At 38.2% G+C, this 14,699-nt stretch overlaps 1 protein-coding gene across 5 annotated transcripts in view; it reads left to right on the plus strand.

The window, feature by feature from the left end:
* Positions 1 to 14,699, plus strand: part of TNRC6A (trinucleotide repeat containing adaptor 6A) — a 102,677-nt gene that overhangs the window by 40,143 nt on the left and 47,835 nt on the right. For 4 of the 5 annotated variants that reach the window (XM_028090456.2, XM_028090453.2, XM_028090454.2 and 1 more), the window contains exon 5: positions 13,344 to 13,775. The exons of the other annotated variant lie outside the window; for it this stretch is intronic. In XM_028090456.2, the coding sequence (XP_027946257.2) occupies positions 13,344 to 13,775 (432 nt within the window). The remainder of the gene's footprint in view (positions 1 to 13,343; positions 13,776 to 14,699) is intronic. 5 annotated transcript variants of the gene reach the window in all.

The raw sequence follows: 14,699 nt of genomic DNA on the forward strand, positions 1-14,699 counted from the left end.
GAAATGGTAGAGGTTTAGGTATATCAAAGTCACCATTTTTCCTTTACTTATATTGAGAAAGGAAAGTGATTTGTATAGATTTATATATAAATCTAAATTTATATACTCAGTGAGGTAGTGAAGGATGCTGAGGACCCCTTTGTGCTTGTAAGATAAGGGCCATTTTATTTCTAGCAGATGTAGGTGTGTTTGCTTATAAATACCAACAGATTATTAAATAACATGAAAGATTTTGTAACTTCAGATGTTTGTGATGAGCCTGGGGTGGGGCAAAGACAGGGAAATAGGAGAAAAGCAGAGATCAGTGAAGTCAACAAAGCAAACTGTTGTTGGAAAGTAGATTCAGGGACCAATGATCCCATAGTTGTTGGATGCTTGTGGGAGTATCCTAAGGTTGTGTCCTAAGCCCTGAGATTCTGCCTTGACAACAGTCAGGTCTTCAGTTTCAAAGAAAACAAATCAGGGACGCCTGGGTGGCTCAGTCAGTTAAGCGTCTGCCTTCAGCTCCGGTCGTGATCCCGGAGCTCTGGCATTGATCCCCATGTCCGGCTCCCTGCTCCATAGGGAGTCTGCTTCTCTCTCTCCCTCTGCCCCTCCACCCTGCTCATGCTCTCCTCTGGCTCACTCTCTCTCAAATAAATAAATAAAATCTTTAAAAAGATAAAACTATGGAGGAACAAACACACCTTTAAAAAAAAACTACAAATCAGGAGTCTTCTGGTTTAAATTTTGGAGAAGTCAGGAGAGATTAGCAAGAATAGCTTTATCAGCTATAACCAGGTAAGAGAAAGCTCCAGACTAGGAAATAACACAGTATATGTCCTAATTTGCACTTTTATGTTCTTCAGTTCTAGTAAGAGCAGTAGCTGTGCTTCAGAACGTGTACCGAGTGAGAGCGCTCGCTCTGTTATAGCCTCAGTGGAAATGCGCTTGATAAAACTGGCTGCAAAGACAGCATTTGGCCTGAAGCAAAAAGTATTGAATCTTCTACTGAAGATGATAATCATGGAATTCTAGCATAAATACCACATGGTGTTAAAAGTCCAGGCTTCTGAGTGAGATAGCATTGGATTTGAATATTGTCTTTATGGTTCTTGTTTTTCTGACCTTGGGCAAGTTCCTTAACCTCCATGCCTCAGTTTGACTCTGTGGAAAGGAGGTAATCCAGGCTACATGATGTGGGAATGAAATAATATAGAACATAAATCACAGGACCGGAGGCTAGTAAATGCTGAGTATAGACATCTTATTATAGAAATTTTTGATTTGCAGCTTTCAAAGTGACTAAGCTATAATTAGTGACTTTCCTATTTTTGGTTAGTTTGATTTTGCTCTTGTAAGTAAGGGGAAACTTAATTTGTACTAGGAGGAACACTGGTTTAGGGGTCTAATTAGTTTTAAATTTCAGCTCTGCCATTTACTAGATGTTTGATCATGGGCAGCCTTCTTCTAAGCCTTAATTGCCTCGTCTGTAAAATGGAAATAATATTTCAAAATTACAGAATCCTGAGGCTAGAGCGATATCAGATATAGTGCCTGGCATCCAGCTGATACTTAGTGAATTTTAATTCCCACCCCTATGGTTGCGCAGTATCCTAGCAACCTTTCAGCCTCTTGACTGGGCATACCAGCAGTGTCCCCAGTCACTTCAGAGTTCCTCCTCACCCAGATGATGATTTGGTTTTCCCTCTCATTAGAGTCCAGCCCAGCATGGGTGAGTCACAGTGCGGCGTCTCTGCCATGGTGCAAGGAATAGGTCTTGCGACACGAGAATGGGATATATCTTTATAAATTCGGCAGGCCCAAATTGGTACTTCATTGCTTTGATTTATATTTGTTTTTATTAGTAAAAGGGAATATCATATGTTTAATTACTTGTGCTTTTTTCATTTTATGAATTGCCCATTCTTGTTCTTAGCCCATTTACCTCCTGGACCTTAGAGCTTTTGTTACCAGTTTACACGAGCTCTTTGTATAATACACTTATTAGCATTCTGTCTCATATATTTGATGCAAATATTTCCAGCATTATGGACTATATCATATGTTTGAAGTTGTTCTGAGGATGAGATACCAGGCAGAAATATCTAAATTTTGCTCAATAGTAGACCCTGCAAGGCAATATATAGGCAGAGGATGCAAATATATATTTCAGAAGAAGAAAAGCAAAATTAAATAACCTTTATATTTTTAGCTTAAACTCTGGCCCTAAACTCTAGTGATTCTGTGGAATGTTTCCTTGTGTTAGCTTTAGGGGCCTTACCCCAAAGCAGTACCTCTTTTCCTTCTGTTAGGGAATGTTGGGGTAGGCAGTGGGAGGGGAGAGAGAGTCCCTTTAACTTGTTCTAAAGGGCAAATATTTTTCCAGTTTGCCTTTTCATTTGGAATAAACACACACACACACACACCCTTGCAAAAATAAACTATACTGCATAATTTTATTTGGTCAAACTTAACAATTTTTTATTAATTACTTGACTGACTTATGCTGAGAAAACCTACCGTTTACCCAGATTTAGAAAAAAATTTTGCCCGTGTTTTCTTTGTTTTTTTTTTTTTTTAAGATTTTCTTTATTTATTTGACAGAGAGAGACACACCTAGAGAGGGAACACAAGCAGGGGGAGCAGGAGAGGGAGAAGCAGGCCCCCTGCCAAGCAGGAGCCTGATGCGGGGCTCGATCCCAGGACCCCGGGATCATGACCTGAGCCAAAGGCAGACACCCAATGGCTGAGCCACCCAGGCGCCCCTTGCCTGTGTTTTCTAAAAGCTTTTAAAAATGCCAGCATTTTATAGCATTATTAACTGTTTGATTTATCTGAACTTTATTTCATTTTTTTAAGAGAGAGCATGCAAGTGGGGGGGTGCGGAGAATCCTAAGCAGGCTCCATGGGCAGCTTGGGGTCTGATATGGGCTTGATCTCATGACCCTAAGATCATGACCTGAGCCGAAATCAAAAGTCGGATGCTTAACCAACTGAGCCACCCAGGCGCCCCCTGAACTTTATTTTTTTTTCTAATAAAAAAAAAAAATCAACTAACCATCCTGTATTTCCTAAATAAATTTGTTATCTTCAGTGATTTAGGACATTTCCTTTATTGCATAACCTTTGTGGTCCTTAATTTTTTTTTTCAAATTTCAGTGTTTTGGGGACTTTGGTTGTTGCTCCTGTTACTGACTTCTAGTTGAATTGTTAGGTGTTAATCTTTTTTTTTTTTTTTTTGAGTCACAAATGGAAGTCAGAAGCTCTCTAGATGTAGCTGCAGTATCTGCCAGAACAGTTTTCCAAATTTACTTAGACATGAGAACCACGTGTGACCCTTGTTTTAAGAAATACAGATTCTGTCTTAGTAAATCTGTGAGGCTAAAGAATCTTTTTTTTAACAAGTATCCCATAGCAGTTATAATTAAACAAATTTAAGGATCACTTCTAGAATTGTAAGTTATGAAAGAGACTGCAGGGCAGTCTTTTTTTCTTTTAAAGCATGTGCCTCTCTTCCTGAAAACTGTATCTTTTATCATCCCACTGTTGTGAATCTCACATATTTGGACAAGATTTGATGGATAGGTTAACTACAGATCTTGGAAATACCATGCTGTGAATATTGTGTGGATATCCGCCAGCTGTTAGAAAAGGTCTGTACTTTAGAACAGATTGCTCAGGCATTTTGCTGAAGAGTAGAGGATTGTATCGAGGCAAATCAGCTATGTTTTCTCTTTGTGTTAGTAATTTGAGGTGGGAGATGTTTGAGTAGGAAGATTGAGTTCCCGGAGGGATTGGAGGTAGGTGCTTCTCTAAGACCCAGGAAAAGGTATGCTTGCTGTTTCTGGATGATTTGTGAAGCGAATTAAAATTAAATGAATTCAGTGTAATACTTACTTTAAATTCAGTATTTAATTTTGAATCAATTGTTTATGATATCTTGTTGCATGATATTTTTCCTTACTTTAGGAACTTTTTAACCGAAATATTAAGATTTTTTTGTACCTGTGTAAAGTATAAATATGGTGTGTTATATTTCATATTAGTTTTTAAGTTGTAAGTTGTATTTTTCAAGTTGTCAAAATAGCCATTTAGTTCAACCTACTTGCTAAGGATTAGCAGAAGTTAATGGATTGACAAGCATTTAGGTATTTTCCAGGCTGACTAGTGGCACTTAAAACTGCAGCCGTTTGTCCACAATGAAAATTCTAGCATTACCTCTGTGTGTATCAACTTAAAAGCCAGACTTGCCCCCTCTGTGCCCTTCAGCATTCCAGAACGAACTGAAGTTAGTATAGGACAGGGAATGTGTATCATACAGGGGAATTATAAATCATCCAGGATACTTATTAATGAATAAGAAGAGGATTTTTATAGTAATACAGCGTTTGGCCAAGTTGTAAATAAATTTGATTTATAGGCTCAATTTTAATCGAACAGAACGCACTTCGCATTGTTTAACCAGCTGGCTTCTTGTTTCCCCTCCTGTCCCTCTTAAAATACAAGGCAATGGAATTTGAGTTACTGGGCCTCAAATACAGGGGAAGCTGGCGACCAGTACCTCCGTAGCAGTAAAGTGACACTGTACCTTTCCTCCATTTTCTGTGGAAAGCAGTGGAGTTGGAAGGCAACAGAAGTTGGAAACCCCCCTTCTTTGGAATTTGTTGGTATAGAGAATTTTCTCATCTGCTTGAAGTTTTCATCAGGTGTGTGCTTTTTGAAGCTGTGTCCCGATGTGACATTGCTACTGCCGTTCATCAGGAAAGCTGGAGAACTGATTGCACCTGTGCTTGTTTGCGCTGACTCTGATCCTGAGGCAGATTCTGTCAGGTGAAGACTAGTGAAAACTGCAGGCAGCTAGAATGATTGGTTTGAGAGTTTAGGCTTAACAAGATGATTGATTACTTATTGGAAACATTAACTGTAGGGAAGAAAGACAAATCTTATATGTGGTGTTGCTTGATAATGCAGTTACAATTTAAATATACTACTTGGTAGCATGTTACCTTTTTTCCCAGAAGTTATTTTGTGGCTTGTAAGAGCATAAAATCATTCTCTGTGATGAAGATTTTAAAGAATGTTTATAGATGACTTTTATTTTTTAAAATACCATTTGAGCAATGGTAAGGATTTTCCTAAGTATCAAGCATTTGGAGTTTAACCTAATTATTGACAGCTAGAAATGTTGCCTTTTATTTTCTGGAAACACTGGCTTGTTACTAAGTTGCTTTAGTACATTTTTATCTTGTTGATTACACCTACTGATATTTGAGAAGGTAGGAAATTTTCTCTTAAAAAAATAAGAAATTCTTAGGAAAATCCTGTACTTTTGCTTTTATGTGAGAATAACATTTTCCAACTAGGAGCTTTCATGGGTACTCACAATTTGCCTTCAAAGAGCTTAACATGATGGTTTTGTTTTTCCTGTATAATGATAAATTTTGAGATTAGAAATAGTTACTTTAGGTAAATTTAAAGTTTACCTAAAGCAGTCTTAAAAAGCACCGTGTATTCCATAGATGTGTATTAAGTGTTATTTTAAACTTTTAATTTCAACTATTTCAATTCTTTTAAGAATTCAAACACAAATCTGTATATGGTTTTTATTTTTTGGAGAGCAATTTAATGTTTCATTCTGTTAAAATGAAATCATGTCTTAAAATGACATTTTTGTATACTATGCTGTTACTTAAGCCAGTATTTCTAGAAGATTTACAATGTAGCCAATATGAAAACTCTTACACAAAGCTAAGTTATAGACTTTGGTGGAAAGATACAAAAAAAAGGGAAGGGCTTGAGGTATTAAGTGGTGGTAATTCAGGATGTTGATGCTGCTTTATATTTAGACTGTTGTTTCTATTAAACTTGTAGATAGCCAGTAGGGAAGTTCACTCATTTACTCTTTTCTGAAATAAATTTATATAAATGGCATTTTAAATGTTATTTTAAAGCTTAAAAGAAGTAAATATTAATATTTTAATTATTAATAACAATAATAAAATATTTTTACAAATTGAGAACTTGGTATATTTAGGATTTGGGATATTAAATTGTCTCTTATCTGATCTTGGTTTTTTTTTTTTACCTGAACGTAAGACGGTTGCTGTGGGGTTCCCCCCCAATTAACAGACTGTTTTTTCGAATAGCTTCAGGTTTACAGAATGATAGAATATTTATACATAAGAAATATCAAATACATGAAAGCAAAAATTAATAATTTAATTGTAGTATTGGTTCTTTTATTGTTTTGCAAAGTGGGAAATCTTGATCTGGATCATGATTTAGGAAAATGTTGGTTTAAATTCTTTGCATGAGTAATTTCTCCATTCTAAAAAAATTTTTTTTAATTGTTTATTTCTGGGCCTATTCATATTTTGCCCATCTGCTTTAAACCGTGCGAAAGACCAGTTGGGTCACAGTATGGCAAAAAAATGTAACATAAAAAAATTGTAGTGCCTATGTGTGTTTTGTACTGACTGAATGAAATTCCTTCAAAATACTTTTCTGGTGTTAAGGACAATATGATGTTATGGCTGATAAGGGTATCTTCCCAGATTAACAGTCATATTAACTTGTTCTCTGGGTGCCGGCTTTGGGGTTTTTGTTTGTTTGTTTGTTTGTTTTTTGAGCAGAGATCTGTAACCACTGAGTTATCAGCAACATACTAACCAGCTACCATCATCTTCCTTACTCTTTCTGCTTCTCTTTATCATTCTCTTTCTTCTTTACTGGTTCTCAATTATTTCACCTCTTAAATGTTAACGTGCAATGTCATTCGGTACTGTTCTGTGGGTTCACTCATCTTATATGCTGGTAGTTCTTCAGTGGTTCATTCAGCTAGCAGTTCTTGACCATTTGCTGTATTTGGTGCTGGGAATGCCAGTGATAAAGGGAAGGAAAAGCCAGCACTTAAAGTAAGCACGTGCAGTGAAAGGGATGCATTAAGAGTTTTTTGGGAATAGAGGAGGGTAAATTGCTTGTCATAAAATGCTTTTAAGATTAGCAGAACATAAGGTGGGGGTGGGTGGCGATTAGTTGTTTCCTGGGAAAGGTGGACACAGATTTCCAAGAAATGCATCAAGTCATTTTAGACACAAAGAACATCATGAAAAAGAATGGTACCTTTTGGACTGTTGTACACACTTGGTGTGAGAGAGAAGGAAACGTGTGTGGACGTAACAGGATATGAATCTGGCCAGGCCAAGGACTTTAGATGATTTCTGAAGTTACTTTAGTGATATAGATAACTTGGGCAGAGAGATGAGAGATTTGGGGGAGAGGGTGAAAATTGGGGGGGTGTCAAGATGTAAGCCAAGGAAGACCAATCAGGAGGTTTTTGCAAGAGTAAATTGATGGAGGGCCAAAATCACAGCAGGGACATAGATGATAAGGATGCATTTGAATTCTATCAAGGAGATAATCTGGGGATAGGGAGAATCTGAGGAAGAAATCCCTGCTTGAGTAAATAGACCATTTTCTAAAGTAAATGACCCGTTCTCTCCTACCTCTCTAGCAGTCCTGACTTATCTTGCCTTTACTTCTCTTCTGTCTGCTGTGGGAACCCAACCTTTAGGTCTTGCCATTTCTTCTCATTCTACTCTCATGATTTTTTTCCACCTGTATGATGAATCCTAAATTTATATTTTTAGTTCATATTTTTACTGAGCTTTAGAACCATATATTCAGTTGCATTCTACACATGGCTATCCTATATCAGTGGTTTTCAGAGTTTATCTGAAGATTTCTGAGAGGCTGCCTGAAACTGTCATGAGATCCACAAGGTCGAACTATTTTCATAATGATAGGAAGACTTTGTCTTATTCACTTTTTTTCTCATGAGTACATAGTGTTTTGTAGAGGTTCCATAATGTGGATGTTACAACAAATTGGATGCAGAAGCAGATGTGAGACTACCTGCTTTTCTGTTAAGCCACATATTAAGGAAATTCGGAAGAATGTAAAACAGTGTATGCTTTTCAACTGGCTTTTTGTTTTGGAAAATAGTTATTTCAGAAAATATATATTCATTCATGTAAGAGTTTATTTTTTAATGAATTAATATTTTTTAAAATTTCCCTGTTTAAATGTCAAATATGGTAAATATAATTGTAACCCACATAGATGATTTTTGGTGTTTTCAATAACTTTATTTTTTAAGATTTTATTTATTCATTTGAGACACAGAGATACAGAGAGAGAAAGCATGAGCAGGGAGAGAGGCAGAGGGAGAAGCAGGCTCCTCGCTGAGCCAGGAGCCCGATGTGGGGCTCGATTCCGTGACCCTGGGATCATGACCTGAGCTGAAGGCAGACGCTTAACCATCTGAGCCACCCAGGTGCCCCTCAGTAACTTTTAAAAATGCAAAGGGGTCTTGAGACCAAAATCTTTGAGAATTGCTGTCCTGGAGTAACAACCAACCTAACACATGAAAAACTAAACTCTCTCTCATGCATTTCCCAAACTCAGTTTTTGTCTTCTGTTTCATGTTTTGGTAAATGGTACCACTGACTACCCACCTTCCAGGCCAGAAACCTGAGGGTCATCCTTACCCCCTTTTTTTTTTAACCTAGGTGGTAAATAGTCGTCACTAACATTTATTGAGGTGCCTGGTACTATTCTTCAGTTCTTTACATCCATTATCTTGTTAAAACCTCACAACAACCCTACATGGTAGAGGTATTCATACTTATCCCTGTTTTACAGATAAGAGAACAGAGGTACAGGGTTGTTAAGTACCTGGCCCACGGTTTTGCATCTATTAAGATGCAGAGCCAGGATTTGAATCTAGTCAGTCTTTTGAACCTGCACTTCTTTGTTCTGGAACAGTTTATATAGATTGATATAACGTTTCTTGAAGATTTTATATGCACATTCCCTATAAAGTCATCTGGGCCTCGTGCTTTTTAGAGAGGTAAATCTTGGAGTTTTTCAGTGTCTTCTGCTGTTATTATAGGATCTTCTCCTCTATAAGCTGATCTTGGTAAATTATATTTTATAGAGCAGACGCTGAACAACTATAGCTTGCAAATTTGGCCCATTGCCTATTTTTGTATATCAGGTTTTGCTGGAACAGAGCCACATCCATTCATTTATGTGTTGTCTGTGGCTGGTTTTTGTGCTACAACAGCAGAGCTGAGTAGTTGCAAGAGAGACTGGATGGCCTGTAAAGCCTAAAATGCTTACTATCTGGCCCTTTACAGGAAAGATTTGCCAAGCCATGTTATGGAACACTGTTCCATTTAGCTGGTTTTCTGTTTTACAGGTATAGGTTATACATAGTATTTTCTTGTATTTCCAGAATCTCTACATTTGGAGTTATGTCTTTTTTTTTTTTTTTTTAATCCCTGGAACTACTTGTATTTCTTCTTTTTTCTCTCCATTGTTTGGGATTACTAAAATTTTGTCAGACTTACTTGTAACAGTGTTGGTGTTCCATCTTCTGCTGTGCTCAACAGTTTAAATAGCATTAGACTTAGAGTTCCATGTTTCTTAAAAGTATGCTAGTAAAAAAAAAAACGTATGGCAATATTGATCAAACTGTCTGATCCTGATGGGTGATTTCATCAATTCCTCCATTTCTTCTATGCTAATTAATCTTTATTTTCTTGCCTCTTTTGGGGCCAGTGTTAAATCCTTCCTCCATCTTTTCACACTATTTATAGAGTTGAACCTAAAGAAATATCTTAATTTTAAAAAATCATCTCATTTTTTTCCATTTTTGTTTTTTAAAAATTAGGTTAACTAGTTAATTTTTTTCATAAAGTCATGCCTTGGAGTTATTAGTTTACCTCTAAAGTCATTGATTGCTACTTTTATCTTCACTGATTCCTTCTTCTGCTTCCTTTAGTTCATTTTTTTAACTTGAGTAAGATGCTTTATATTCATTCTTGTTTGTTGAAAATAATTAAGACTAGGAATTTTTCCCTTACTGCTGGTTTAGTCATATCTTAAAACTTATTATGTGTATTGTTTTCACTGGGACTTTCTTGATAACCCTGCAGTTCTGGTATTTCTTCTTCAGCTCAATACTTAAGGCATTTTTATTTGCTGGTTTTGTTGTTTCTAATGTGATTGCATTGTAATTCAGAAATATCATCTGTATTATTTGTACTTTTTGTAATTTAGTGATGTTTTCTATAGTGCTGTATGGTTGTGTGTGTGTGTGTGTGTGTGTGTGTGTGTGTGTGTACACATACGTACTTTCTATGACTATTCCATGGGTATTTGTCAAAAAAGGTGTTACCTGTTTTTAAGGTAGGTGGTTTTGCTTTTTTTTCCTTCAGTTTTTCTGTCTCCATTTGATTTACATTTGATACTAAAGTTCAGTACATAGGATTCTTAGCTGTTTATATCTCTTTAGTTGGTTTCTTTTATCAGTATGAGATATCTCATTCTTTATGATGCTTTTCTGATTGAAATTTTTAAACCTGACATTAATGTTGCTTTTATTTAAATTTTGTTAGCATTTTTGGTCCTATATCTGTCTTTGTACTCCCCCCCCCAACTTCCTGTATTGTTTTATTTCAGGACTGATTTTTGCAAAGTATTCCTTAAGTTTTTATTTTCTTAACAAACTAAAGACCCTTTATTAACAAGTGAATTTAACTCATTCATATTTATTTTGATTACAGATCTTTGGGGCCCTATGCTGCGCATCTTCTTCTGTATTTCTTATTAACTTCAGTTCTGGAATAATTCTTTTATTGCCTTTTCTGTATCTGTTGAATGGATCAGGTTTTCTTGTTTCTCATTTTTTTCCCTCTTTCCGGTGGTTTGGATATTTACTGACATAATTAACGTAAATTTTAACTGCACATACACAATAGCCAAAATTACTCAGTAATTATATCTGTTACCCAGCAACCCCATCCTTACCTCCCTACCTACATACACACACTGTTAACTTCTCCTTTATTCTTCTAGTATGTTTCATGTTTACATCTGAGATTTCACTTCAGATTATTTAGTTCAGTTTTATAATCAATAGTTACATTGTCTTAATGTTTTTACTGGTTTTGGTGAAATTTTCTGGCCCTAGAAATGAGGCCCTATCTCAGCCTTACTTTCCCCGTGACACTTCATCGATAAGTACAGCAGCTCTCTGAATTTGAGGTAGGGATGGGGCTGCTACATGACAGACGTAAATCCTGCTTCTGAATTCGTGGTCATTTTTAATGGAGTGTTGAGGTTCTTGTACATTCTTCGTGTAGGCCCTTCACAGTGTTTGCCTGTAGGTTATCTTCTAGTTCCTTGAATGTATTAAAGAGCATGTTCCTGTTGCATCTCATATAAATATCTTGTTTGGGTTTTAAATTGTTAAAATCTTTTCCTGTTAGTAATAAAGTGGCAGGCAAGCCTGTATTTTAGTACTGGATAGTATTATAAGTGTTACAAGGTTACATTCAGTTGCAAAATACCAAGCTGAGCCTGGTACTAAACACATAAAGGCTGAGTTCGAGTTTTTGTGTTCTCCTTGATTTCATAGTTACATGTACTTTATCTTTTTGTTTGTTTCAGAGGTACTTTAGAATATTCTAGTACCTTACTTTCCTTGTGACAAAGGAATATACATTATTGGTACTTTCTGGAAGCATTAAATTGTCTGGGAGACAAAAGTTTCATACATAAAGTAATTAGACCTAGAATGTACTTGACTCAAATTCTTAATGTGAGGCTTTTCAGTTGCCTTCAGGAGGAATGAAAAGACTCCAAGCCACAGATAGAATGCTTGTGAGTTTTCAGTGCAGGTCCTTCTGAATGACAGTTTGCTTGTATTACTTCAGAAAAATCAGTCATATTTGAAAAAGGCTAGATCACGTATAAAAAATATATTAGCATGAGTGATCTAGGCTGAGTCCACCAGTGGCTCAGAGAGAAGGCCATAGTGAGGCCAGACTGCTAAATGAAGGAGACCCTGGGGGCGAGGGGCTGGGGGGAGAGGAGAGGTGACATGGGGTTCGGGTGGCTTACTGGAAACCATACTGGTGACCTCTTTGCTTCAGCATCATGCACATTGTAGGCATTGGACAAATATTGCCTTTATTTGGTTCACGGAAGAGCTTCTGTTTACTTAGTTTTTACAGTGTACTGGGTACTAGACCAGGCCTGCCTGTACTGTGCAGGCAAGGAGAAGGACGCAGAGATAACCCAGTTCTGGGGTGGGCTATTCAAATTTCAGGCCTGGAGCTCTCAACCCTTGAGCAGTGCTTTCTCCGAGTGTCCTCACTGGTCACATGGAGACATTGCACTTATTTATCTGACAGTGGCATCTGTAAAGATGCATCAAACTCACAGAAACGTTCAACTGTTAACAAAAGTGTAAGGTGGTATTGTGCCAATCATTAAAAAATACCCACTATTTGTATAGCCTTGTATTTGGTGCTCTGTAAGTGGTAACATACTTAGCTTTAGGGTAGCCCTGCAAGGTATAGGTTTTATCCCCATCCTACAGAGGAGACCATAGGCTCAGTCAGGTATACACACCTTGCCCAAAGACACAAAGCTTAGTAAAGGCAGCACTGGGATTAAAACCTGGGTCCATCCGGCACCAAAAGTTCATACACCATGCTGCCTCTCTGTAGTTTCAGAGATTGGGTATATCTTCACCAGTTTAAGGGATTTCTATCAGTTTATTTATTTAATCTCTTTTAAGAGTCTAGAAATCCACTTTATAACTTCACATTGTTCATAAGTAGACAAATGGCTCTTTCAGATTTGCTTAAGACAGGGTATCTAGGTTATTTCTCCAGCTTTGATTAGTTTCATAGATTTCGCTCTGTAATATTTGTGTTGACTCCTGCTTTCTGAGTTTGTCCTGTTTGATCCAGACGTTACATTTTAACAACAAAAAATGCTGCTAACTTTGCTTTTTTGTAAAGAAACAGATTGTTTTCTACTCTTTCTATCTGTTCTTGTGTTACGTTTCAAAGATGAAGAATAGAGACCAAACACATTAAAAATGAGGCAGATTAAGAATAGTTTCCAGGCAATTGAGGATTCTTTTAGGATGACCAAAACTTGATTCGCCACTTTTGCTCTTTGAGCTGTTGTGAGTTCCATAGTTGTAGAACCAGTGCTTGTTCTCTGATTAGAATAACACGGGCCAGAGCTGGTGAGCAGGAGGTGCCACCCAGGCCAGGGGATGCCACTGGCATCCGTGCCCTTGTTGGAGGGGTCGTTGCCGAAGTAAAATTGGACTCTCCCGAGACAATCTGAGCCTGTGAATGAGGGTATCCTCGCACTCTTGAACTTTCTGTTCCTTTAGGGTTGTTTTTCTTAGTGCCTTTTTACTTAGATGGCTTACTGTGGAGGTACACTTTACTGGCTAATCTTTTCCACCCCTTTTCTTTTGTTGGGATTAGTGCCAGAACAGATAAAGCCCAGTGTAAGCCAGCCTCAGCCTGCCAACTCTAATAACGGCACTTCCACAGCAACCAGCACTAATAATAATGCCAAGCGAGCCACAGCCAACAATCCGCAGCAGCCACAGCCGCAGCCACAGCCGCCACAGCAGCCGCAGCCACAGCAGCCGCAGCCACAGCCGCCACAGCCACAGCCGCCACAGCAGCCGCCGCAGCCAGCACAGGCCTTGCCTCGGTATCCTCGAGAAGTGCCACCACGATTTCGCCACCAGGAACACAAACAGCTTCTAAAGCGGGGTCAGCATTTTCCTGTCATAGCAGCAAACCTGGGATCTGCTGTTAAAGTGTTAAGCAGCCAGTCAGAAAGCAGTGCTTTAACAAATCAACAGCCACAAAATAACGGAGAGGTGCAGAACAGCAAAAACCAGTCAGGTGAGAGAAGGCCTTTCTTACCAGACTCCAACCGTCCTCATTAGCAGTGCAGCAGGGTGACACATTCATGGCTTGTCGGGGATCTGTCTGTCCGTCAGTATCTGCGTTGCAAAATAAGAGTTCCGTGCAGGGAGTTACAAATGGGGAATCCTAAAAGGTGCCCTGTAAGCTGACTGCCCATCCTACTTTTTAAATGATTGTTTTAATCACCTTCTCTCCAGGTTCTACCCATTTTTATAAGCAGCTTATAGCTTAAATCGATAAGACTACAGCTAAAATTGAGCACACCCCACCCACCCCCCCCATAAGCATATGTCCTAAGCGGTGGTACATATCATTGCAATGAATCCTCAACAGCCCTGTGAGGCCTAAGTTATTCTTATCCTCACTTTTCAGTAGAGGAAACTGAGGCACCAAGACTTTCAATCATTTGCCCCATGATCGCTCGGTTACCCTGTGCCCAAGAAAGACTGCCGCAGGTGGAAATGGTATTCAGACAGCACGTGCATTCAGTGATGGCCACAGAAGGGCCTTTCTGAGCTCCGTAATGATGGGGAGGCAGAAAATGTATGTGATTACGGTTTTCTCAAAGGCCAGTTTGTTTCAGTATGTTCTGAAAGGCTCTGACGGTTTTTTTGTCTGTTCTTTCTCAAACTGTTTCGAAGCATTTACTACAAGCCAGATAGAGAATTGAGGAGAATCAAGGTTCCCACGCATGAAAACACTTGCATATACTGGTTAAGAACAAAGTCTCTAGAGCCAAATGGACTAGGTGTTTAAATCCTAGCTTCACACACACCAGCGTTTGTGATCTTGGTCACAACTTAATTGCTTCATTGCTCCATGGGTCTGCGTCTCATCTGAGCAGCCATTGCTCACCGTCCCAGCAGGAGTTACGCTCTATCTCTGTGCTCTCTCCTCTGT

The sequence above is a fragment of the Eumetopias jubatus genome, unplaced genomic scaffold (assembly GCF_037043125.1).
Source record: "Eumetopias jubatus isolate StellerSeaLion01/CBP00866 unplaced genomic scaffold, mEumJub1_p1.0 scaffold_12, whole genome shotgun sequence".
NCBI classification, from domain to species: Eukaryota; Metazoa; Chordata; class Mammalia; order Carnivora; family Otariidae; genus Eumetopias; species Eumetopias jubatus.